At 54.7% G+C, this 25,476-nt stretch overlaps 1 protein-coding gene across 1 annotated transcript in view; it reads right to left on the minus strand.

Annotated features, from left to right (window-relative positions):
• Positions 1–1,952: 1,952 nt before the first annotated feature.
• GRM4 (glutamate metabotropic receptor 4) overlaps positions 1,953–25,476 on the minus strand; it is a 162,708-nt gene continuing 139,184 nt past the window's right edge. The window contains exons 11-13 of the mRNA XM_087817237.1: positions 9,503–9,702; positions 2,251–2,394; positions 1,953–2,006 (exon numbers count right to left, since the gene is read on the minus strand). Coding sequence (XP_087673363.1) covers positions 1,953–2,006; positions 2,251–2,394; positions 9,503–9,702 — 398 coding nt within the window. The remainder of the gene's footprint in view (positions 2,007–2,250; positions 2,395–9,502; positions 9,703–25,476) is intronic.

The following is a 25,476-nucleotide window of genomic DNA, read 5'->3' on the forward strand; positions in this document are numbered from 1 at the left end:
TGGAAGCTCAGAGACAAGGATTCGCTGGTTTGTGATCCTGAGCAAATCACCTCGCTCATGGAGCCTCAGTTTTCCATACCTACAAATGGGGTTGACAGGCCCCACCCTGCCCGCCTCACTGGCCAGGACTGAACCAGCTGTTGGAAGGTTTTCAATTTTTTTTTTAAATATATCTTTATTGATTTCAAAGAGAGGGAAGGAGAGGGAGAGAGAGAGATAGAAACATCAATGATGAGTCATTGATTGGCTGCCTCCTGCACGCCCCTGCTGGGGATCGAGCTCGAAACCCAGGCATGTGCCCTGACCGGGAATCGAACCCCGAAAGCCTGGATCCTAGGTCGATGCTCAACCACTGAGCCATGCCCGGCCGGGCTGGAAGGTTTTAAAGGGAAGGAGGTGCCTCAATCACATCTAGAACTGCCCGAGTCAAAGCTTAACACATATTGTCATCTGCTTGCTACAGCTACTTCCCAGGCCTGTGGGCGGCCGTCCCCCCTTCCCGCCCGGGGGCCCGTCCTGCCGGGGCCGCCGGCCTCCCTTTCCAGACAGAAGCACGGAGCCCAAATGCCAAGGCGCTTCTGGCTAATGACTCAGCCTCCGTAACGAGCCCAAACATCTGGCTGACAAAGGGCGCCCCTCGCTCCCGAAGCGACTCCTTCTGCACAAATATGTTCTTAATATTCAATTAGTATTTATCCACCACGAACAGCAATTACGCCAGTGCCTCGCAGTGAAGCGCCTGGTAGTTAATTAACGCATCCTTAACAGGCCGCCAGTGTTTCTCTGCCAGTGTTACTACATGTGCCCATGAGGGCTCGGTGATGACTCAGTGACGGCAGGTGACCCGGGGCTGGGAGGCCACCCTGGGTTTCCCGGGCTCCAGGTGAGTCTGGAGCTGAGCCGTGCCACACAGCCATCTTCTGGAGTTTAAAAAAGAAAAACAAAAAACCACACTGGGACTTTTAGAAGCCCCTTAACCTCGCCCTCCTGTTTCCTCCTCAGTCAGGGCCAGGCCAGATGGTCACCAAGGTTCCTCAGAGTCCTAAACACATGTGGCCTGTTCCTGACTTCAGATCTGTGTTGCACCCGCCCCCCGGCCCCCCAAGGACTGCTTGGGATCCACACAGCCTGTCCTCTCAGGCAGCTGTGACCACACACCTGACACCTCCTTTCCCACTGCCCCCCCACCACTACTTCGCTGGCCGTTCCAGCACCTGCTTCTCAGGCCCTGTTTCTTCCTCTTGGTCCTTAGCTCAGGGTGGAGGAGAGAGGGACAGTGATAGACAGGAGCAGCCTCGGGGGCTGTTAGGGGGGTAAACATAAAACCCTTAGCACCTTGCAATAGCAAGTACCCTATAGCTGATTACTGTTACTACTACATGAGCCCACACTAGGTTCTGTGGGTACCAAGATCAATAAGACACAGTCCCCGGGTGTGAGCCCATGCAGAGGAGGGTGACAGAGGAGGGAGATGTGTAACCCCCCCTACTATCATTCAGAAGGCACCGCACTTGAAGTACAGTCAAGGTGCCTTGGGATGGGCCGGAGGAAGTGAAGGCTGGGAGGGGACATCCAGGGCTGAGTCTTAAGGAACAGCGGTGGGAGATCAGGTGGAGAGGGAACTCCAAGGATTGGTTTTGCAGGGCATGGCAGGGATCCAGTGCGGCAACAGCCAGGCCCATGGGTAGTTGTGGTCACATCAGGAGGACAGAAAAGCACCTATCAAGGCTGGAAAATTGGACTTTCTCCTGGGGGGCAGTGGAAGCTTTTGGACAGGTTAGCACAGTGAAGGGACATTATCTGACCTACATTTCTAATGTTCCTCAGGTACAAAAAGGAGAGGGGACTGGGACAAAGCAGTGGACTAGTCCTCAGCACCCTTGTCTGCTGGCACACCTACCAGTACTGCATGCCTGGCAGTCTAGACACTACATTTCAAGACTCCCTTGCAGCTAGGTTTTGGAATGTGAATTAGGTTCTGCCAGGCGGAAATAGTTGCCCATGATCTGGAAAACACAGTGGGGTGGAGGTCATCTTCTTCTTGCCTTGTCCATTTTTTACTGGCAAACAAAGAAAGGACACTGGGTAGCTCTGCAGCAGTGTCCCAGCATCCAGACTCCAGCTGCCTGGAGAGATCACTGCAGTGGAGACCGTGGCACCCTCATCCCAGCTTCCTGACCCCGAGTCTCAGCTCCGGGACATGGGGTTGTTCTTAGACTATGGCTCTAATGAAGGCCTTGAGACACTCACCTCTGTGATGGGGCAGAGGCCCAGCTCCACTGGCAGCCAGTTCTGCAGTTCGATGTGGGCGCCGTTCTTGCAGGCCTGGCCCAGAGCATGGAGCCCTTCCAAAGACTGAGTCAGCACCTGAATGGCTTGAAATGGGGGGGCCAGCTGGGAGGTTCAGGAGTGTCTAGGCAAGAGACGGATAAAGGCGTGGACCAGGGCAGTGGCTGCAGGCTGCGGGTTTGAGAATAGATTTGAAAGACAATTCTGAGGAGCGCACTGGGCTCATCAATTTATTGAGGGTAGATGGTGGGGGGATTAAAAAGTGACCCAAGCCCTGGCTGGGTGGCTATGTTGGTTGGAGCGTCATCCTATACACCAAACGTTGTGGGTTCGATCCCGGTTGGGGTACATGCTTGGTTGTGGGTTGGATCCAGTCAGGGCATGTATGGGAGGCAGCTGATAGATTACTCTCTCATACACTGATGTTTCTCTCTCTCTCTCTTTCTCTCTCTCTCCCCATCTCTTCAATAAAAAACATATCCTTAAGTGAGGATTAGGAAAAAAATTACCCCAAATTTCCTGGCTTGGTAGCTGGAAGAAGGTGAACCAAGCCACTGGCTGAGATGGGAAAGAAAGGGGAAGAGCAGGGACAAGGAGGAAGGTGATGATTCTAAACAGGCCCCTTGGTTTGAGGACCTGGAGGGCGTCCAGGTGGAGGTGTCCAGTCGGCAGGTGCAAACTTGAGTCAGGAGCACAAGAGGAAAACTGAGACACACTGGCCCAGAGGTGGGAATTCCGGCCCAGGGGGGGATGGGTGGGAGGGTATAGATGGAGAGGAGCAGGGGGTCCTGGAGTGAGCTCTGGGGAACCCCAACATTTAAGGAGTGAATGGAAGAAAAGCAACCAGGAGAGGTCGGAGGAGGAGGAAAATGGGGTAAAGGTGTCACCTCACGATAGCAGCAGCGTCCTGGACAGGGGCTCAGCAGGGTCAGATGGGATCAATAGTGTCGGACGTCCCTGGGAAGTCCCATGCACTGGGACAAACCTTCCCATCCTATTAGGAGGCTACTAGCAGCCCTCAGTGTCCTTAGACACTCCACTGAAATGGAATTTATCTTGATCTCTATTTCCTTCGGGTTTACTTATAAATTTAGCTCCCTATGGGTTCCCTGAGATCATTGCTGGTACAAGGTGGGCTCAGAAGCTGCGTTGGGAGGGACTGGTTAAGGGACGGGTGGGAGTCGAGCATGTGTAGGCCGTGAGTGGAGGCTGCTCTATCGAGATGTCTGGAGGGGAAGGGGAGAGAGCGTAGGAGGCAAGGCTGAGGAAATTATTTTCTTTTGTGGGGAGTGGGGATGAGAACAGGACCGTAGGTCAGGAGGACAGGGACACTGAGACTGCCCCCTCCCTCCAATCCTATCACACGTCCATGTGCAGTGCACGGTCACTCTCGCACCCTCTCCAGGACATCCTCCAGGCAAGTCAGAGTGGGCTCCTCACACACCCCACACCTCACCCTCCCTTACTCACAATCATTCAGTTGTTCTCTGTTGCCCCAAAGTCCCAGACTCTTCACTCCCCCAGTCAGAGCGCTCCCCGTCTCCCCACAGCCTGCCTTCCCAAATCCTTTGCCCTGCTCTTTCCTGACCAAAATTTTCAGCCACAGTCAAACCACTCCAATTTAAATTCCCCCAGATGTGTCACAGTCACTTGTGTCTGTGAAAAAGCTACTTTTGACTCTGCTAAATATTTGTTTGAATTTCCCTGATGGTTTCAGAAATATTGGGAAGCAAAGGGTTTGATCCTTTGAGAAGCCAAGAAGCCGAGCTGTGACACCCACCAAACAGACATGTCCCGGTCTTCCAGTGTGGGGACTCAGGGAAGGACGGCTCCTCCCCAGGGCCGCACACGATTGCTGAAGCCAATCGTAAACCCTTTTGCCTGTGATTGGTTTAAAGGTGGGCATGTGACCCAATATTTTTCTTTCTAAATATGCCTTTATTGATTTCAGAAAGTGGAAGGAAGGGAGAGGGAGAGAGAGAGAGAGAAACATCAGTGATGAGAGAGTCATTGATGGGCTGCCTCCTGCACCCCCTACTGGGGATCAAGCCCGCAACCCAGGCATGTGCCCTGACCAGGAATCGAACCTCGATCTCCTGGATTCTAGGTTGATGCTCAACCCCTGAGCCAAGCTGGCCAGGCCATGTGACCCAATTTTGATCAATGAGTCATGAAGAGAAGTTTGTAGGAAGGACTCTGGGAAACATTTTACTACCTGATAAAAAGAGAGCCATAGGCTAGAAGAGGAGCCCTCCTTTCCTGCTTTTGGATACTATGGTGAGAGGATGTGATGTGGCAGCTACCTTGTGACCATGAGGGGAAACATGGCTGACACACTGAGATACCTGCATGGAATGGTGAGCAGAAATGAGGTCCAAGATAATTACTAAGCTGCTGGACCTAGCCTGGATCTACCCAACCTCCTGGCATCTTAAGTGAGCTTGTGACCTTAAGAGAGACACTTTAACTTCATCATGTGTAAAATTAACAGTAACAACAATAATAATAACAATACCTCATAAGGTCGTTGTGAAGATAAAAGTGAGTTATTATTTGTAAAACCCTTAGAAATATGCCTGCACATATGCCTGGAAATATTGGTATTAAATAAATAGAAATAATTAAAACTCCTATAAGTTAAACCACTTTGAGTTGACTTTTTTATTACTTTTGCCGCCAAAAGCATCCTGGCAAACAGTCAGGTGGTGAATAGTGAGCTCCTTCAGCAGGAGCCTGGGGCTGGAAAGCTCGCAGGAGGAGACTGGGCCCGATCTGGAGTCTCTGGGAGGGTGTGAGATGCACTGCCTCTGGCATGGGGCCCAGCATCTGCATGGTCTGGATGGTGGGTGGGGGACACCACCCCTCTTCTCCAGCAACTGTCTCCTGCACACAGTCTTGGCTCATAGGACCAACCCGATACCTACTGCAGAGGGGATCCGAGGGAGAACGGGCTGTCTAGCAGGATGTCCTCTCAGGTGTCTGGGGTGGCAGGAGATGAGGCTCTGTGTCTCAGTCTTGCCTCCAAACCATCTAAGAGCTGCTGCCCTAACCAGACATGCCCTCCTCTACTTCTGCTATGAAGATCATCCCTTTCCCCTTGGTAAACGCTCACCTCCTCCAGGAAGCTGACCTTGCTTAGTGATACCACATTGGATTGTGTCTCCTTTGCTCTACTCCAGCCCTAAAGCATTTGCATCTGTGATACTCTCCTGGGACCTCCAGTTTGTGCGTGTGCATGTGTGTGTGCTTGTATGCGTGTGTCCTGTTTCTCTCATCAGACTGGGAGTTCCACAGGGGCAGGACTCTCTGAAAACAAAGGTGGTCTCTCCCAACTGGCCTAGCTGAGGACGGGTCCCTGAGGGCACAGCCACGTGGCCTGTGCCCTGATACCTTTCCCAGCCCAGCGACTGCGCCTACAGAGATTTTCTCCATGTCGCCCCCTAGTCAGATCATGGAAACAAGGACCAGCTGGTCCCGTCAGGCTCCGTGTAATGTGGCTGAGCCTCCCTCAATAATTTTCCATTCCCTGGCTCATGTGTGGGGAAGGGCCCCAGGCTCCCATCAAAATTCCCCATCTCCTGAGTCCTATTGAGAGGCCTGGAGGGTTCCCCCAGCCCTGGGCACTGCAGAGGGGCCTCTTCCCCATCCCCAGTCACCAGGAGAAGGGAACAATATCCTAGTCACACCCTTGGCCTGGGCAGAAGGGCGCTCACCCTCCTTCTTTCTGACCATCCAGAGCGCCCCTTTTCTGGCCCCAACTCCCTTCCCCTGGCTCCTGCTCATCAGTTGAGGCCACAGGCAGCGTGGATTTGGTGGTGGGAGCTGTGAGAATAAAGCTGCAGCACTGGGGTGAGGGTGCCGGGAGCCGCTCCGGTGTCTTGGTGCCCGCTGTGTGCGGCCAGTAGAGTCCTTGCCCGCCCCGGAGTTGGGGCCTCCCTCCCAGGCCCCTTCGTGGGGGCACCACCTGCACATGCGCGGCTTAATGCTCTGCTCTTGCTGTCTGGGGTTTCTGAGCCCTTTCCACATGGGCCCACTGTGCCCTGCAAACTCTGGAGCCAGCTCTGCTCCGCACCTCAGGCTGAAGTTTCTGTTCTTGCCACCACAGCCCCGAGCTCTAGCCCATCTGCCCCCTGTATCAGCAGGTGCTGCTCTCAGACGTTACATGCCCCAGACGCCACCCTCCTCAGCCCTGGCACAGTCGCCCAGGCACATCCCCCCACTGCCACTTCCTGGGTTCAGATCCCTCTGGGCCTGGAGGACTGTGATCTGTAATCACTCCTAACAGGTCTCCGTCTTCCAAGCCTCCCCTTCCTCTGTGTGGCCAGCAGCTACCAAGATCTGTCTAAATTTCAAATCCAATCATGTCCCTCGCCTGCTTATAACACCTCAGGGAGTCCCTGCAGCTTAAATTTTAAACCCCAAGCCCCCGTTGCCCAGGGCACAAAGCACTCCTGATCCCTCCCCGTCTGTTTCCAGAAATCATCCCAACATCCTCCCGCCTCCCATCTCTTTCAGTTCCCAGAAAGAGCCTGTTTCATGCCCGGTGTCTCCGCACATTGTTTCTGCTGCTGGAGCGCCCTTTCCCCTGTTCCCCACTCAGCTACACCTTCAGCACTCAGGCGCCACCCACCCCAGGAAGCCTCCCCTGTGCCCTCAGCCCCACAGGCCTCCCTCAGAGCAGTGGCTCTGATTGTCCACTTATCTGTCCCCTCACCATCCAGCACAAAGCCTCCTGGTGCAGCAGGGTCCTGCTGACTGCTGGGGCACCAAGGTCGCTTCCCCTCTCAGGACCTCACTCTTTGGGTCTATTCTTTCAGCAGCAGGTGCTGGGCACTTACTGTGTGCTGGGCACTGAACAGGCCCCTCTGTACAGCCAGGACCGAGCCAGGCCCAAAGCTGGCCCTCAGGGAGGGAGCTGGGGGAGGGAGATGACAGCGTGGGAACCAGCAAGAACGTGGGCACTGTCCCATGTCGGTAAACACTGCCGACAAACTGAAGCTGCTCAGGGGACAGAGTGAGGACGGGGTGCTGTCTTGCATCGGCCCATCAGAAGGGCCTGTCTGATAAGTGGACAGTTAAGCACAGGCCTGGAGGAAGTGAGGAGGGAGCTCTGCTGGTGTCTGGGGAGAAGGTTACAAATAGAGGGAATCTCGAGGGCAAAGGGAGCGTGCTTGGCGGGTCCCAGGGCCGGTGACAATGGCAGGGTGGTGAGGGGGAGGATGGAAGGAGATGAAGCCAGGGAGGTGCCAGGGCCTGATCTTAGAAGCGTCCCCCAGCTCCTCCTCTGGGGCCCCACCCTCCTCCAGTGTTTGGCAGCCCAGGGCACACGGTCCAATGGCTCCCTGGGAGGTGTCCTCAGCCAAGGGCAGTGCCTCATCCAGGTTACCCGCCTTCCTGGTGCAGCCCACATCCCGAACTGGTCAAATGGGGGAGACAACGGCCGACCTCCTGGGCCTCTGAAGGGCCATCAGCTCCAGAGCTCCCTGTGGGGCAGCCAGGCCACTGCTGGGGACAGCGGCAGAGCCGAGCTCCCTGCCAGTCCTGCTTCCTGACTCCTCGCAGGTCTTTCCCAGGACCCCTCCCCAGGTAGGGGACAAATACATCTAGCAAGGCTGTCGCATATAATGTCAACACAAAATCTATCGTATTTCTATATACCAGCAATGAATACTTGGACACTAATATTTTTTTAAAAATACTACAACAGTTGCCAAAAATGTCATGCTTAGGTACTAATATGACAAAAACATGTTCAGGACCTGTATACTGAAAACTACAAATGCTGATGAAAAAAATCAAAGACCTAAATAAATGGAGAGATATACCGTGTTCATGAATCAGGAGATTCAATGTAGTTCAATACCAATTCTCTCCAGAGTGACCTACAGCTTTAACCCAGATATAAGCAAGTTGATTCTAAAATTTATATGGAAAAACAATGAAACTAGAACAGCCAAAACAATTTTGAAAAAAGAAAAAGTTGGAGGAATTAACTACCTAATTTAAGACTCAATAAAGTTATCATGATAAAGGCAAGGAGATATTAGCAGAGACATAGACACATAGGTCAGTGGAGCAGAAAGAGAGCCCAGAAACAGACCCACGCAGTATGGTCAATGACGCGTGACAAAGGCAAAGGCAATTCGGTGGAGAAAGGACACTCTTTTCAACAGTGCTGGTGGGACAAGTGGAAAAAATACAACAACAACAAAAATAGAACCTCAACCCCACAATTTATGCAAAAATTTGTCAAATCCCAACTCCTTCCCGCCAGGCTGAGTGGGAACGGTGGGAGATTGGAAAAAAGACTAGAGAGACAGAAAGCGGGATCCGGAGGTTCACCAAATGCTGATGGCATGCAGGTGACACTAAACGGGCTTTGCAGCTTCATTTTATACAGCACTCGTTTATCTCTAAATCTTCCTTGGACAGCATGTCATTGTTCTCCTCCTGCCAGGCCGGCCGCAGCCACAGTTCCCCCAGGTTGCCCCCAGGCAGGGCCAAGCCGTTGGCTCACATCTCGGTGTGCATTACTCAGAGCTTCCAATTCCCGGGTCTGCAAGGGCTCTGCCAGCTTACAGCCCACTCCCCACATCTCCCCCTTTTCTTTTTTCCAAGCACAGCTGATACAAGTCTATTGGGAACTGGAAGAACTGTCGCTGGAGCGTTGGGCAGCAGACTGAGACTATACAGAAATTAGAAAGCATTAGTATCACAATGCCAAGAAGATACCAGAAGGAAGGCTGCAACATATTAAAGGGATTAAAACCATTCAAGGCTTGTAACAGCCCTTTTGCTAAGTCCTCAGGATTAGCTACTTGGGGGTGGGCATTCTGAATATGCTGAATCTGACCATGTAAGGCAGCTACATCAAGACTAACGTTGTAGCCCGGCCGGGCGTGGCTCAGCGGTTAAGCATCGACCTAGGATCCAGGCGATCGGGGTTCGATTCCCGGTCAGGGCACAGGCCCGAGTTGCGGGCTGCAGCTGATCAATGACTCTCTCATCATTGATGTTTCTATCTCTCTCTCTTCCCCTCCTTTCCTCTCTCTGAAATCAATACAGATATATTTAAAAAACAAAAAACAAAAAGACTAACGTTGTAGATAAGTCCAGTAGGTAGCTGCAGCCGAAAATCGTTCCTGACAGGTTAAAACAGTCAGTATGGCAACAAAGAGGGTGTCAGGGGTGAGCGGCCCCCATGTCCACCGACCACTGCCTCTCCCTCGGCCATCAAGCTCTTGATCTGCCCCCAGGTGGGCGGATGCTGGGTTCGGGTGCTGTGAGCGGCATCTGGGGACATGATGACCTCAGGGGTGATCTTCAGGAGCCTCACCCCTGGCACCAGCCTCTCCCAGGGATCCACGTTGCCGCACCAGCCGCTCTGGTAGCCACCTCGATCCTTCTGCCGATCTAGGAAAAACACAAACATGGCCTGGGCCCCAAATTAGAACTGGGTCTGGTTCATTCTACTTTCCGGTCTTTCCAGAGCACCTGTGGCCGGTCAGACGCCCCAGGGCAGGGTCTCCAGAGTCGCTCGGCAGCCGACATTCAAAAAAGTGACAGTAAAAAGTGTGTGATGGAACACATCAGCGGGAGAGGGTGACGCCCATCTCCCCCTTTTTGTTTTTCTAATTGAGTCTTAAGGGTAAGGCGGGCATGCCCACCATGCCCTGAGCCTGAGGATTGTAAGGGATACCGGTGCGGAGAGCGATGCCAACCAAGGCACACAGGGAGCGGGAGCCTGACTGCGGTAGCCCGGCCCTCGGTCAGGCTTAATCTGCTGGGGCGGCCGGCGGCCGGGAAAGCTGCCGGGCAGTGGGGGGCGACATGTTAGCACCCTCTCCGGTGTGCGCCGTGGCACAAACAAAACCGGAAAACGTCTCTATAGACACGTGAACCCAGCGTTGGCGCCCAAAGGAGGGTACGTCCGTCTGCCAAAGCTGGTTGGGACAAAGGCCACCGGGGTTCCCTCCGTACGTGGGAGCCGGAAGAAAGGCAGGCAGCGGGGGGGGGGGGGGGGGGGGGTGAACAGCGTGCGGAGCGGCCTCGCGGGACATAGGGAACCTTTGCGTAAGGCAGAGGCGTCACCATGCCCTGGCGATGAAGGGCATGGGATCGGCGGTGGCGGAGCCGCTTCCGCCGGAAAGGCTTCAGTGGCCGTGTCAACGCGGCGTTGCCCCCTGTCTTCCTGTGAGGCCGAGTCCCCCTGGCAGCCTTATTTGCATTTTCATAAGCCAACCAACCGCCTGACCAGCACCATTCCAGCCTCACCATCTACTATGAGGCGGCCAACAGCCTGGAGCAGGCGGGAGACAAAATCCCGATGAGGCCCATGGGCCCTGGCGAACCTCACTCAGAGCCTCCGTCCTGGCCCCTGTGGTAGGTAAACGCGCCTCGCCCGGGCGGCTGCCAGGTTTGCCTGCTGATGAGCCTGCTGGGTGCACCTTGGCTGCGGCTGCCCCTCGCCCATTAGCACGTCAGCAGTGATGGGCACCCCAGGGGCCTGGCTGCGCTCCGCCTGCTCAGGACGCCTGCCGCCGTCTGCCTTCCAGAGGGGTGGTCTCCCCAAGAGGCAAGCTTTTGCTGATGACTTCCAGTTGTGGGGGGCAGAGCCTCTGCGCACAAAGACTCCAGCAGACCGAGGGTGAACGGAGCGGGGGCCCATGCCGGGCTCAGGCCTGCTGCCGCCCTTTCTGGGTTTCGAATGGAGGGCTTGATGGTCTCGAACAGGTTGCCCCTGGGCATCCACATTCTCTATCACCAGGTAACAGGAGAGCCCAAAAGTGTCCTGGCCCCTGGCCCTCACCTCCACCAGGCACTGTTGCGGGGGGGAGGGGGGGAGACCCCCGGCCAACAGCTCCAGATGCCCCCAGGGCTTCCCCTTGGGCCGGCAGCCTCCCGGTGACAGGAGCACAGGCAGGGCCATCGAACCAGTGGCAGGTGGTGCTCACACCAGCGAAAGCCAGGGCCAGCTTACCGGCCTCCCCCTCGAGGAGGATTCTTGTTCTTTTGTCCCGGCCCCTTCCCTTTGCCTGCGCCTTTCTTTCTGTCTAACTTTGATGGCTGTTTTAGTTTTCTATTCATCTTTCCCTGGTTCATTTAAGGGCAGCTTTTTGGCCAGTTTGTCCTTTCTCTGCCCTGCTCATGTCTGTCTACCGACCTACTCTAACATTCCCCTCTCGAGAGTTATGACACCCAATTCACTGGCGATCATGGGCGTAGACAGTCATCTGGCTACTTCCTGCTGACAAATGGGCGCAGTCGGGGGTTGGGGCTCATTCCCTTGCTACCTGTGAGGGCAGAGGGTAGGTTTCTCTGAATCGTGGGCCAGCTTGGTCAAGGGATTGAGTTGTCTCTGCGGGGGGGGGGCCTCGGGCAGTATACTGACCCCAGAGCGCCTTCCCAACCTTCTCCCAGGTCTCCCCGTTCACTGTGCCTTCTCCGGGGAACCAAGGCCAAACCACCTGCAGAAACTTAAGAAAGCACTTTAACTGTGGTGCTTTTACCTTATAGCTTCACCCTTTAAGCGTAGGTTTAAGCATAAGCACAAAAAGCGACCGCTCTTGAGATCCAGACTGTCCCATGTTTTACTCCTGACTACACAACCGGCCCTAACCCTTCACTAAATTCCATGCACGTTCCTTAGGGCTCCCTCACCTTACCTTACTTGAGTCTTCCCATACTCAGGTCCCTGTTGGGGCGCCACTTGTCACGTCCCACATGACTCCTTCTGGCCAGGCTGAGTGGGAACGGCGGGGGATTGGAAAAAAGACGAGAGAGACAGAAAGCGGGATCAGGAGGTTCACCAAATGCTGATGGCATACAGGTGACACTAAACGGGCTTTGCAGCTTTATTTTATACAGCACTCGTTTATCTCTAAATCATTCTTGGGACAACATATCATTTTTCTCCTTCTGCCTGACCGCAGCCACAGTTCCCCCAGGTTGCCCACAAGGGAGGGCAAACCTGTTTGATCGTATCTTGGAAGGCATTACTCAGACTTTCCAATTCCCGGGTCTGTAAGGGCTTTGCCGGCTTACAGCCCACTCCCCACATCAAACGAGGCTTGGCCTCTGGCCGTGCCTCTGGGTCTGTAAGGGCTTTGCCAGCTTACAGCCCATTCCCTACAAAAATTAACTCAAAGTGAATCATACATTTAAATTTAAATGTAAAATTATAAAACTTTTAGAAGGAAACATAGGAGAAAATCTTCACATCCTCGGGTTAGGCAATGAGTTCTCAGAAGTGGCACCAAAGCACAATCCATAAAAAACATCCAAGTGCATTCTTCAGAATTAAAAGCCTCTGCTCTGCAAAAGGCACCGCTAAGAGAGCAAAGAGACAAGCTACAGGCTGCCAAAAAAATATTCGCAAATCACATGCTGACAAAGGACTTTTGTCTAAAATATATAATGAACTCTCAAACTCAACAGAAAAAAAGCAGCCAATTTTTTAAATACACAAAAGACATTGATAGTTCACCAAAGAGGATATATGAATGCCAAGTAAGCACATGACAAGATGTTCAACATCATTGGTCATTAGAGCAAAACAAATGAAAGTCGTGGGACACACTGCAAACCTATAGGATGATTAAATCAGAAACCTGATACAGCGAGGATACCGGGCAACTGAACTGGGCATTGCTGGTGGCAATGGAAATTGTAGAGCCACTTTGGAAAAGTTTGGCCATTTCTTAGAATGTTAAATATGCACACATGATATGATCCAGCAAACCCACTCCTGGATACTTACCCTAGAGAAATGAAAACTCATATTCACACAAAAAAATCTGTAGACAAGTGTTTATAGCAGCTATATTCATAATCATCAAAAATTGGGACCAACCCAAGTGTCCTTCAGTGAGTGAAGACATAGCAACCGTGGGCATCTGTTCAGTGCAGTACTGCTCAGCAAGAAAAAGGGACTGTTCTTTATTGAATTTATTGGGGTGACATTGGTTAATACAATCACATAGGCTCCACGGGCACAATTCCATAATGCATCACCTCTATATTGTGTCGTGTGTTGGAAAAGGGACTGTTGGTACATGCCGTCTCTTGGGAAATTCTCAGAGGCATTTTGCCAAATGATAGAAGCCAATCTCAAAAAATTGTATGTTGTAAGATTCCATTCATCTGGAATCTTTGTCTGGAAAAGGCAAAACTGTAGCAATGGAGAGTGGGTCAGTGGCTGCCAGGGGTCAGGGGCGGGGGGGGGGGGGGATAATTACAAGGGTCAGCACAGGGGAGTGGGGACGATGGAATCGTTCAGGAGCTTGATGGTGGTGATGGTTGTTATGTGAGTATGTGCTAAAACTCACAGAACTGTACACCCTCCCCAAAGCCTGTTTTATATCTGAATTTTTTTAAAAATTAATTTGACTGTCATTCTCCTGCTGAAAATCTTCACTGGCTTCCCAGTGGTCTCCAGGGTGTCCAGCGCTCTCCAGCTTCATCTTGCAGAGACCACCCTGCGCTCTGCATCCCAGGCATGTCAGCCTCTTCCCAGTCCATTGAAGAGGCAGGCTCTCTCCTGCCCCAGGGCCTTTGCTCAGGCTGGGCTTCCTTTTCTGAAGGCTTCCTTGTGCTTTTCTGCAGCCGGCATTGGTGAGTTGCCGGAAGGGAGTGTGTGAAGGGGCTTTAACCTCCCTCCACCCCCATGCTTGGGGGGAACTGTCCCACAGCCTACCTGACCACTCCACCTCTGCCACAACCACCCCTAAACTTGTCATGACCAGGATTTAAAAACATAGATTGTAAGGTAAACCTCAGAGCACATCTCTCACCAGGGTCTTCAAATTTGTGCACCTCAAAAACACAGGCAGGAAGGGGGGCTGACCAGTGCAGATACAGGTCCTCCCCCAGAGCAGAGTGACTAACGCAGGCGGTGGGGGTCACTGGGAATCTGTATTTCAACATGACCCAGAGGCCTCTGGCTGGTCTTGGGACCCTGTTCAGGAGGCTTAGCAGCATCTCCACACCCCCTCTGCCAGGGGACAGTCTGGGACAAGCGCCTAGGTCTGCATGGACAGTGCAAGGCCGAACCCTATCTTTAGAAGCAATTGCAAACCTTTTCATCAGTCCTCTGTGAGGACAAAGAAAACAAGGGCAGATTTCCAGTCACATAACAGCCTGGCCGGCCTGCCTATGGGGTCAGGGAGGTGGCAGGAGGGCAAGTCTGGGAGCAGGCTGGGGACACTGGGCCTGGGCACTGCCCCAGCTGAGGGCAGTCAGGATAAGGGGCTCGCAACTGAAGGCTGGGGGTGAGGAGGGTTAGGGAGGTGGGCACACCTTCCCCCAAGGCTGCATCTCCTCATTCTGACTGTCCAGGGCTCCTCCCCACCCCCGCCTCAGCCTTTAAGAGCTTTTCACCCCACAGGCAGGTGCACACTCTCTCTCTCTCTCACACACACACACACACACACACACACACAGCTCCCCCTCCCAGCCCAGTCAAGCCTCGCACCCCAGGGTGTGCAGCGGGGTGCGGGAGCCCTGGGTGCATGGTGAGCAGAGGGAAAGGCCCAGTGGGAGATTCTCCCCAGACCACGGGCTAGTTCCAGAAGGTTCCTGAAGGTTCCTGGAAGGGGCAGAGCGGCCAGACATCCCACAGAGAGTCAAGGTCTGAGGGAGGGGAATGTGCTGCGTGGGGCGGGAGCTGCCAAGGCTCCAGGGAGTCAGACCCTCCCGGCCTCAAGCCCGGATCTGTGCTGCCCGGCGGCTCTACCCTCAAAAATCCGGAATCCCTGCCCGTGGCCTCCCTCCGCTGCCCCCACCTAGTCGGGGCGTCACCTCCCTGCACGGCCCGTAGCTCCCGCACCGGTCCTTCATTGCCTGCTCCTCAGAAGCCACGGAAACCCCAGGGAAGGGCAGGTGCCGTCACTCTCCTGCTCTGAACCCTCCCCAGCCCGCCCGGTGTCTTCTGAGCGGACACAGGCCTCATGCAGTCCGGCCTCATCTCCCCCCAGCTCTGGGCCTCCCACCCCCGGGCCTCTGCGGTTCAGAGACCAGCCAGGCTCCCACCGCAGGGCGGGCCTGGCAGAGGCTGCTCCTCCTGCAGAGGCCCACGTGGCTCCCTCGCCTGCCTCAGGGCTCCGCTCAGTGTCGCTTCCCCAGACGGGCCCTCCCGAAAGCCCTACGTGAGAAGCCGCGAGCCCTCTCCTGCCACAGCGCGTGCCGTCCCCTCCCTGCCCTCAGAGCCTCCGCTGAACATCTGCTCCCTGAGGACAGGATCTTCGCTGTGGCCACTGCTCTGTCCCACACACAGGAGGTGCTCAGTGCACACTTGTTAAATGAATCCCAGATCCAGGTCAGGGCTTCCTTCCCGCACCCCCAGGGGGAGTGCTGGATGTGGAATGGGGGGCAAGGGGCAAGAGACCTCCGGCCAGGCCCTTGCCCCAGGAACCGAGCTGCTCACCATGCTCCCGCCCCCGGGGTTGCCCTATGTGGGCCGCCAGGCACACTGGGCAAGACAGGCAGGACCACCAGGGGCACGCACTGCTGTGCCAGGGGCTCACACTGTCAGCTCACCAAGCCTCACCAGACTCCCAGAAGTTGGTCTCATTTTCGAGGTGAGGAAACTGAGGCCCAGGAGGCCAAATGACTTGCAGAACATACAGGGAGCGACAGTCCCACCATGAAGCAGCACTTGGAGGCCTCTTTCCCTGATGCCAAAGCCCAGGCTCTAGTCAGCCACCCTGGGCCACGAGGTCAGGAATTGCCTGCTCACTGTCGTCAGGGTTCCCTCCCCCCCCATTCCCCCTCCCCCCTCTTTCCCTACCCCCTCCCCCTTTCACCCCAACCCCTCCCCCTCCCTCCCTCTACTCTCTACCCCTTCCCCCTCCCCCCTTTTCCTCCACCTCCCACCCCTCCCCCTTCCCCTCCCTCCTCCCCCCTCTTCCCTCTCTCCTCATCAGCCTCCCCCTCCCTCCCCTCCCTCCCCCTCCCCTTTTTTTCCCCTCCCTCCCCTCCCCCTCTCTCTCTTCCCTCCCCTCCCTCTCCTCCTTCCCCCTCCCTCCCTCACTATCCCCCCCCTCGGCCAGGTGCCTGGTCAGCAGGAACAGGATTCCTCAGGAGGGAGAGGGAGGGAACTTGGTTGAGTTCCTGCCACGAGCTGGTTATCCTGCCAAGCGCTTCACACGCCCCAGCTCTGTGAGCCCCACCAGGACCCCATCACACGGCTGAGTGGACAGAGGACGGAAAGGTTAAGTAACTTGTCCTACACCACGCAGCGAATAAGTGGCAGAATGGGGCTTCTGATACCCCAATACCCCGAGATGTTCTGCCAAGTCCCTGAGGCCTTCCTGTCCCTCCTCCAGCAAACTCCAATGCCCTCACCCTGGGAAAAAGTCCCTGCCAGCCCCAGCCCCAGCCCCAGCGCCCCGCCATGGAAACGTCCCTGCCAGCCCCAGTGGGCAGGAGAGAGCCAACAGGGCAGCGGGGGCGGCCACTGTGTTTATTAATTTTCTGCCTCAGTGGGTCTGCAGCCCCAGCCGGAGCCAGCAGAGTTGCCATCCAGTCTATTAAGTAATTCTACCTGGGAAGAGCCTGGCATGCGGGGCACCCTGCTGCTGGGCCTTTAAATTTTAATTGCCCTGCTAACAGAAATTAGACTTGAGGAGGTGGGCAGGGGAGCCCAGATGAAAGGACGCCTGTGTTCGAGGGGTGAGGGGGTGTGGGAAACAAATTTCTGTCAGCCCCTCTCAGCCCCACTCAGCCCTGGCAACCCATGCCTGCCGGATCACCTGGGGGTGCTGCCAGGCCTGAGCCCCCAAACCTCCCCATCACCTGGCCAAGCGCTGGCTCCCTGGCCCCGTGGCTCCTCCTTCCGCAGGCTCCTCAGGGCAGCCACACCAGCCTGCATCTCTCCTGCCCGGTCCTGCACCGTCCACTCCTAGCCTGTGTTCATTTGTCTCTTAACTCACAATGCTTTTTCACCAGCTAAAACCCTCCCACCCTACGAAATCCTTCTAGACCCCAGGCAGGGCCAGGCTGCCCCTCTGTGGGGTGGGGACGGACTCCCTCAGGGAAAAACAGAGCTCCCCTATGGTTCTGATTGACACAGAGCTGTGTGTCACTTGGTCTACTGCTAACAGGTGACTTTCAGATCTTAAAGTCTCTTTTTCCAATTTTTGTTTCCTTCCTGCATTTCTCTTTCCCCCTTTCTCAGCTAAGAAAGTGGCCAGCTCTGGGCCTCTCTGACCTGGGGAGGCAGGGTGTGACGAAGGCCAGAGGTAGGGCCTTCTCTCCCCTCCTCTGCCACCCCTTGTCCTGGTTCCTTCCCTTCACATCACTGAGACCCAGAACCTTCCACCTTCTGATGGCCTTCCCCCAGAGCAGTGGGTCTTCACACAGCCCAGAGCTCCCACGGCCACCACGTGCCAAAGTCAAGCTGGCCACCAGCCACCCTTCCCTACCTCCCTGAGCCCCTTTCTCTACTTTCCCATCCAAGGCTCCAAGTTCTTGTGCTTAAAAATAGTCACCCATTTCTCTGGAAATCATTCCTGGAAATCATGCACAACTCCAAAGCTCTGAACTCCTTGATTCCACAAACGTTTGTTGAATGCCTACTGTGTGCAGGAACGGTGCTAGAGCTAGGGACACAGCAGTGAACAAGACAGACAAGGTCCCTGCCCTGTGGAGCTGAAGTCCTGGTGGGGAGAAACAAAATACTAAGAAAACAGGTAAGGAAAAAGCGTGTAGAAAGCATGACGTGCTAAGAAGCAAAGAGAAGCCAAGCGGACAGATGACATGAGTGGTGATGGGTGCAGGGTGGCTTCATTGAATGGTGGTCGTGCAGACTTCCTGGGAAGGTGACACCTAAACTGTGGCCTGACCCTGAGAAGCAGCTCACTGTGCAGAGCTTTGCAGGAAGGAATTTCCAAGTGGCGGACATGGTAAGTGCAAAGGCCCTGAGGCAGGAGCATGTTTGGGAGCTTGGAGAAGCAGACCTAAGACCAGGGTTACTGAGGGGTAGGGAGAGAAGGAGCCAGTGATATGAAATAAAGTTGCCTTTTTTACCCTCTTCACTCAATCAGGGCCATCCTTGGGGGCTGTTTGGAGAGGGGGGTCTTGGGCTTCGCTAGTCAGGCCAGATGGGCTCTTTCTATGTCACCGTCCGAGAGTTGGTAGGGCAGACCCCCATGAGAGAAATGAGCCTAACAGGCATCTTTGTGGCCCGGTAAGTGGCCTTAAAACCTAGCAGTCCTCAGAGGGGAATTCTGAAAGGAAAACTGTTCAGGGGCCAGGGCAGCCACAGCCTCTGGCTCCTTTGTCAGACCACAGAGCGGGATCAGATGCATTTCTCATCTATGTGGAGACCAGCTCCTGTCCACTGGTCCCCCTCAGCCCAGCTGGGGACCTTGCCATCTTCGTGTACCTGCTGTGACCTGCGGCTTCTGCTCCCATGTCTATCTGTGGCCCCCCTTCCGGCCCCTGCACACACTCAGCCTCCTCTGTAGGCCCGTCACACTGCGGCTCTGCCGCAGACCTGCTCCTAGGGGACAGCCAGCCGGGACGCCCGGCCGCCCCTTACCCTGCGCCCAGGCGTGAGGCCGGGCTCCTCCCCAGCCACTGCCATGTGCCTGGGGCTCACATGCAGGTCCACCGTGGGTGCCAAGGGCCAGGTTCAGCGAGGCCGCGGCCTGTGCGGAAGGAGAGGCAGGGGCTGTAAACCCAAACCCCGCCCCCCACCCCACCTTGCTTGGAAAGCACCCGGAGGTGGCAGCCGGGGTCACGGGTGTGGTGACATCCCAGCATCTGCAACAGCAGAGCTCTTTCTCAAAGGAAACCTCCATAGAATCACAATATGCAAAACAGATAAAAGTCTTACTTTGTTACGACAAGTGCACTTGATATATTAACGAGTAAGCCTGGAGAGAACTATTATAATAAGATTAGATAAGATAAGAACAAAGTTGTTCTGTTGAATATAAGATAAAAATAAGGGATTATCAGCATCAGCTTCCCCGTTTTGTTTGTATTGTACACTATTATTTATTCTTAGGGATAAGTAATTGAAAGCTGAGAGGATTAGCTCTCCCTGTGGTATTTAAATACAGAGACAGGGGGAGCTTCAGGCCCAAGTCCACTCAGAGCAACCTTTCTGGTGATTTCAAACTGGTTAAAAGTTCAGTAACATAATGGCCAGCCTGTATTTGTTTTTAAGTAGTGTTTTATCATAAAAAATGGCATTGAGCCCTGGTGGGGTGGGGTGGGGTGGCTCGGTGGGTTGGAAAGTCGTCTCGTGCACCAGAAGATTTGGGGTTCGGTTCCCAGTCAGGACATACACCCCGGCTTCAGGTTCAATCCCCGGTCAGGGTGAGTACAGGAGGCAACCGATCGATGTTTCTCTCTCTCTCCCTCCCTTCCTCTCTCTCAAAAATCAATAAAAAACATCCTTGGGTGAGGATTAGAAATATTTTTTAATGGCATTGAAAATGAGCTTGGGCCAGACATCTGTGAGTACGCGCTGCTTCCAGAGCACCCCGGGGCCTCCAGACAGAGTTTGGGTCCAGAGACCCAGCTCACTCCTTGTTTCCCAAAAACTAAAACCGGCTGAGTCTGGAAGGATCCCAAGCTCTGCAATCCAAAGCCTGCCTTGTACAGGAATTCCTCCACAGCCCCCCAACAGCGAGTCCTTCATCCTCTGCTTGAATACCTGAAGTGATGGAGAACTCATCCCCTTAGGAGGCTGCCTGGTTCAGTCCGTTATGAGGCAGCTCTAATTGTTAAACACCTTCCCCTCTGGCCCGTTTCCTTATCTATGAGTGGACATAATATTTATCCAGCGCACTGCAGTGAGGACTGAATCAGATGGCACCGAGCCGGCACTGTGTTCAACAGCGCTTGGTCTCCTGCGTCATTCAGAGGGGCCTTACGCCTGCAGGGACAGGCACACAGTATGGAACGTGCTTTGTAGGGTGGGCAGGGGTAGGGCCGGGTGGGGAGTGGACATTCCTCTGGGAAGTCTCTGCTCAGGAAGGCCGCCCATGGGAGTGAAGAGGGCCTGTGCCCCCAGTGAGCTTCACCCATTCCACATGCCTCCCACCCCCACCCTCACCCCCACCCCCGCTGGCCTCAGAGCCTCATCTGTCTTCCCTCCTGTCACCCAAGCGGGAGCCTTGTGGAGGAGACAGGGGATTAAGTTCCAGGGCCAGCCTCGCCCTGGCCAAGGAGCTGGCCCTTCATCACCAGCCTGCCCAGCTGTCTGCGGCCATCGATCAGCCCTGGCCCGAGTGACCTCTGATCGATGGGCAGCATGTTATTTACTGGATTCCGCTCCGAGTGCCTGAGAAGAGGGGAAGGAGACCTGGTCAGAGCACAGCCACCTTCCTGAGACAGACGACCAGCCACCAGCGAGCCCTGGGGTGGGAGCGAAAGCAGGCCAGGTGGCTAAGAACCCTGACCGCAGAGTCAGGGGCCCTGGGCCCAGCAAAGCCCCATGACCTTGGCTGAGACCTCTGGGCCTTCCCTGTCCCCCGGCCTCACAAACTCAGCAGCCCGCAGGGTGGCAGGTAGTGAAGATGGGTGTAGGGGCAGGTGAGGGCAATGCCCTGTCCGGAGAGGAGGCCCTCGCTCCCTCCACCCTGCCCCATCACCGCCCACCTCTGACTTGGCCAAAGGTGGGGAAGTGCCCGCGGCTGCCCAGGCGAACGCTGGCCCACCTCCTCCCCACCTTCCCACGCACGCAGGCCCTCTTCCCCGCAGCCCCTGTGCCAGGCAGCCTGGAAGCTCGAGGAACTTCGGCTTCTTGGAGAGGTTGTATTTGAGATGGGCCTTGACCTAGAAGAGGACATGGGAGACAGGTACAGGGTTGAGAGGGTCACCACCCCCGTCCCCAGGCTCTGCCCCAGCGCCTTTGGAAGGTCAGCCTGGTGGGGACCGCAGGTTATCATGGCCTTTGCTGAGTGGACCAGGGCTGGCACATAACAAGAGGCCAGCCAGTCACTAGTGACAGAGGCCACCTTGACCTATGGCTTGCCCTGGAATCTGCTCAGGAGCTTGACCAAAGTGCAGTGGAGAAGGGATGGGCAGTTACCACAGGAAGGGACAGGGGACATGCTGGAGAGGCCATGACGGGCCGCATGGAATCCAAGACATGGGACAGCACATTCTGAGAGTGATGGGTGAGCAGGAAGCCGGCCAGTGACAGCAGGAGGTGGACTGTGCACAGACGGTGGGACCCACCCAGCACAGGAGAACTCATCGGGGACCAGTCCCTGGTCCCCACCACCTCACAGGCCCCCAGCCCCAGGCCACATGTATCCTTTAACAAACCTTTGGTTAAGGTAAGTCGAGTGTGTCTCTGTTCTTTGCATCCAAAATATCTGAGCCGGGACCTGAGTGGAAGAGTTCTGGCAGTGGGCACAGCAAGGGTCTTCGCGGAGGCTTCATTGCACAGGCACTGGTGATTAAATCATAGACCCTTGGGGACTGAGTCAACCACCTCCAGTCCCCCACCCCCAGCCCCAGCTCCCAGAGGTCAGGGTGGAAATGAAATTCCAACCCTCTAATCCCAGGGTCGGTTCTTCTGGCAACCAGCCCACATACTTCGATGTGGTCCAAAGGCATTTCATTTGCAGATTCCCACATATCACACGCTAGAAACGGATAAAGCCTCTGAGAAAGGGGGAGCAGGGCAGGTCTTGTGCTAACCCTGGAACGGAAGTTGGGGGGCAGAGAGTGCCAGGGGGGTCAGTGAATAGCCCAGTTCGAACTAGGGTGTCCCACAGGCCTCTCTGGTAGGGGCCTGAGAGAGGGGGTCGTGCTGGGGGTGTCTGGACCTGGCCACATTGGGTGCATGTGGACATCAGCCCCCTGGAGTTGGGGAAGGGAGGGGAATAGGTAAGGGTGTTTAGTCTGGGGAAACAGCCTGTAGTTGTTCAGCTGTTTTAGTCTCAATCTCTCACATAGGTTTCTGGGATCTTCCTGCTGTTTTGGAGATTCCTCACACCAGCCCTTCTGTTCCAGGAACTTGCACAATCTCCTGCCAGCCAGTGTTAGCTCAGTGTAGGATTCCTCCTCCTGGGAGCCTCCCTGGCTTTCTCTTCCATCTTGAGGTTGTCACCCCACCTTCCTCCCAGCTGTACAGACCCACATTAGCACTCACTCCCTGAGGGAACTGTTTGCTAGTTCCCTCCCCACATACACTAGACCACTAGTTCTCAAACTTTTTTGGTGTCAGGACCCTTTACACTTTTAAAAATTATTTAGGATCCCAAAGAGCTTATGTTTGTATGGGTTTATCAGTATTTTACTACATCAGAAATTAAAACAGAAATTTCTAAGTAGTCATTTATTAACTCATTTAAAATAAAAATAAACTCCATACATGTTAATATAAGTAATATATTTTTGTGAGATAACTACTTCAAAAACAAGAGAGAGAAGAGCAGGATGGTTTCGCAGTTTTGCGGATCTCTAAATGTCTGGCTTCTCAGGAGATGGCTGGAGTCTGTTCTGCTCCTACGTTCAGTCTCCTGCAATGTGTTGCCTTGACTGACGTGATTCAGGCAAATCTGGCCTCACTCAGATACGCAGTTGGGAACAGGAGGAGAATTCCAGTCGCCTGCTCCAATGTTGTGGCTGTTCTTCGCTACTACACGAAAGCTCAGCACGTGGCAGATTCATGGGGGCTAGCTGAAGTCTGGAATCTGAAACCTCACAAAACACTTTTCATATTGTTACATTAAAATCCATTGGTCTGTCTTGCACTTATGGATCTGTTAGCCCATATGATTTCCTGACGTCATGCACTGGCCATTTGGAAATAAAAGCCTTTAAGTACTGCGACGCTGTCAAGCTCATAGTTGCAGATAAAAGTTGTCCAAAATTCCAATTTTTGCTTTGAAATTTTGAAGCTCAAATTTTATCATTGGCAACAAGTACTGACAGTTGTTTTCCTTGAAGCAACGTGCTCGCTTCTTTCATTTTCAAGAAAATATGTGCCAAAAACCCAAGACAATCGGCATAGTTTGCTACAGTTGTTTTCTCAAATCCAAACGGCGCTGCATGAAACGCGGCCCTCCCGCCACGTCAGTCTCGCACGCGCTGTCCTTCGAGGCCACGCGTCACATGCAGGATGCTCGGTCCTTGCCGCCCATTTCATCACCCAGAGTATTCAAAAGATGTGAACTCGAGGTAGGACTTTAATAAAGCTAAGGCCTTTCCCTGGCTAGTGCGACTGGCCTTTTCTCCTGCCCGCTGCACGGCGGGCCCGTTTGGTGGCCCCTACACTCACGCAGACACCAGCACTAGCTTTGCATTGGTTGCAAATATCAACCGTGAATACTGCAAACGACGTCTTAGTATTACTGGGAAGACTGTTTTGACCTCATGGTCCCCCTGAAAGGGTCTTGGGACCACACCTTGGGGACTGAGCCCCTGAAGGCCGGGGCTGTGTGATCTTGTCCCTGCGTCCCTGGCAGAGACGGTGCCTCACAAACAAGTGCAGAGCAACGGGCAACGCCACCGAGCACTGGCGGGGAACTATCGGGGCTAATTCATCACCTTCACCATGACCTTGAGGCGGCACCTCCACTACCAGACCCGCGTCACCAGTGAGCTGGCGGCACACAGCAGCGCCTCCCTCGCTGGCAGGAGGGAGCCACGCGGACTCCAGAAGAGGCCGAGCTCCATCGGTGCACGGGCCCCTGGGCGCCCCTCGAGAAGGCCAGCAGCTCCCCCCATCCTTACGCTGCAGTTGAGAAGCAGAGACCCCAAGACCGTAAGGGCCTGCTGGACTCGAAACCAGGTCTCCCAGACCCCTGGTGGGGGTGCCCCTCACCCAGATGTGCTTCCCCTCCACCCTCCTCTCCCCATCCTGGGACCCCACCCTGTGGACAGGTCTGGCTCTGGCTGCGCTGTGTGACCTCACGGGGTGGCCTCCCCTCTCTGCACCACAGTCTCCTCATCTGGACAGTGGGTGGTGGGTGGTCGTCCAGCCTTGCTGACCACGGTTCCCTCTGGCTGGCCAGACCCCCGTGCAGGGCAATGTGTCTGAGCTGACAGTCAGTTAACATCCAGCCCTCCTCCTCTGTGGAGGCCCCTCCAGGCCTTGGGCTCATTTTCTCCCCCTTCCCAGAATCACAGAAAAGTAAAAAATCCCCCAGGATGATCCAGCAGGTGACAACTTAGAGTTTGCTCTCCAAACTCCCACGGCCCCCACCCGGGCAGGCTGCGCCTTGTGTCCACTGCCACCCCCACCCCCACCTGCTGTCAGAGTGGGAGGGGTCTGCGGGGGTGGGACAGGCTTCCCTGAGGGGACTGGGTGCTACAAGGCAAAGAAGGTTCTGGAGGCCTAAAAGGGCAGGCCTAGGGGGTGCAAAGTGAGGGGGCATAAGTGGCCTGCAGCCAGCCAGGACCAAGGGACTCTCTGCCAAAGAGTGGCTCACACAGGAGCCAAACCTGATGCGTGGCCCCCTGGATCTCTGCCTGTCTTGTGGGGTGTGCCCAGCACCCCGAGTCCTCTGATCTCCTCTAAAATTATTCTCACTCTGCCCCAATTTCTTGTCATCCCCAACTTCTTTGGGTCTCTATTCCTTCCCATCCACCCGCCACTTCCCTCCCTGTGCTCCTCCCCCTTCCCACCCTAAGGAGCCCCTATGACAGTCCCCCCAAGGCGTGCCTCAGATCAACAGCAGCACTGGCTAAGGTCCTGGGGACAGGCACAGGTCCAGGCCCTGAGGGGGGTGCCCTGAAGGGCCCAGCAGACAGACCAGAGGGTCACACCACAGCTGAAAAGGGGCTCTTTACAGGTGAGGAAACCGAGAGGGGCAAGGCTAAGGGACTGCCTGTGGTGACACAGCTGGCAGGTGGCTGAGTGGGACTGTACTTCGGGCCTTTTTCTTGACTTTGTGGGGGACAGAGCTGCAGAGCAACAGAACACTTTGGACCTGGATTCCAACCCTCAGAAGCATCTGCTAACAACTCTGAGCCTCAGTTTCTTCATCTGTAAAATGGGAGAGAACAGTCTCTGCCTCAGAGAGACATAAGGAGAGCATCTGTCACCTGGTAGGTATTTAGAAAGCAGTAGTTCTAATTATTATTATTATTTTACCTACCAAAGTTGTTATTGTGGACACTCTAACAACAGTCCTAAATTCAAGAGCGATATTTTTTTTTATATCCTCAAACGAGGATATTTTTTCCATTGTTTTTCAGAGAGTGGAAGGGGGAAGG

The sequence above is a fragment of the Miniopterus natalensis genome, chromosome 5, assembly GCF_054644295.1.
Source record: "Miniopterus natalensis isolate mMinNat1 chromosome 5, mMinNat1.hap1, whole genome shotgun sequence".
Taxonomy (NCBI): domain Eukaryota; kingdom Metazoa; phylum Chordata; class Mammalia; order Chiroptera; family Miniopteridae; genus Miniopterus; species Miniopterus natalensis.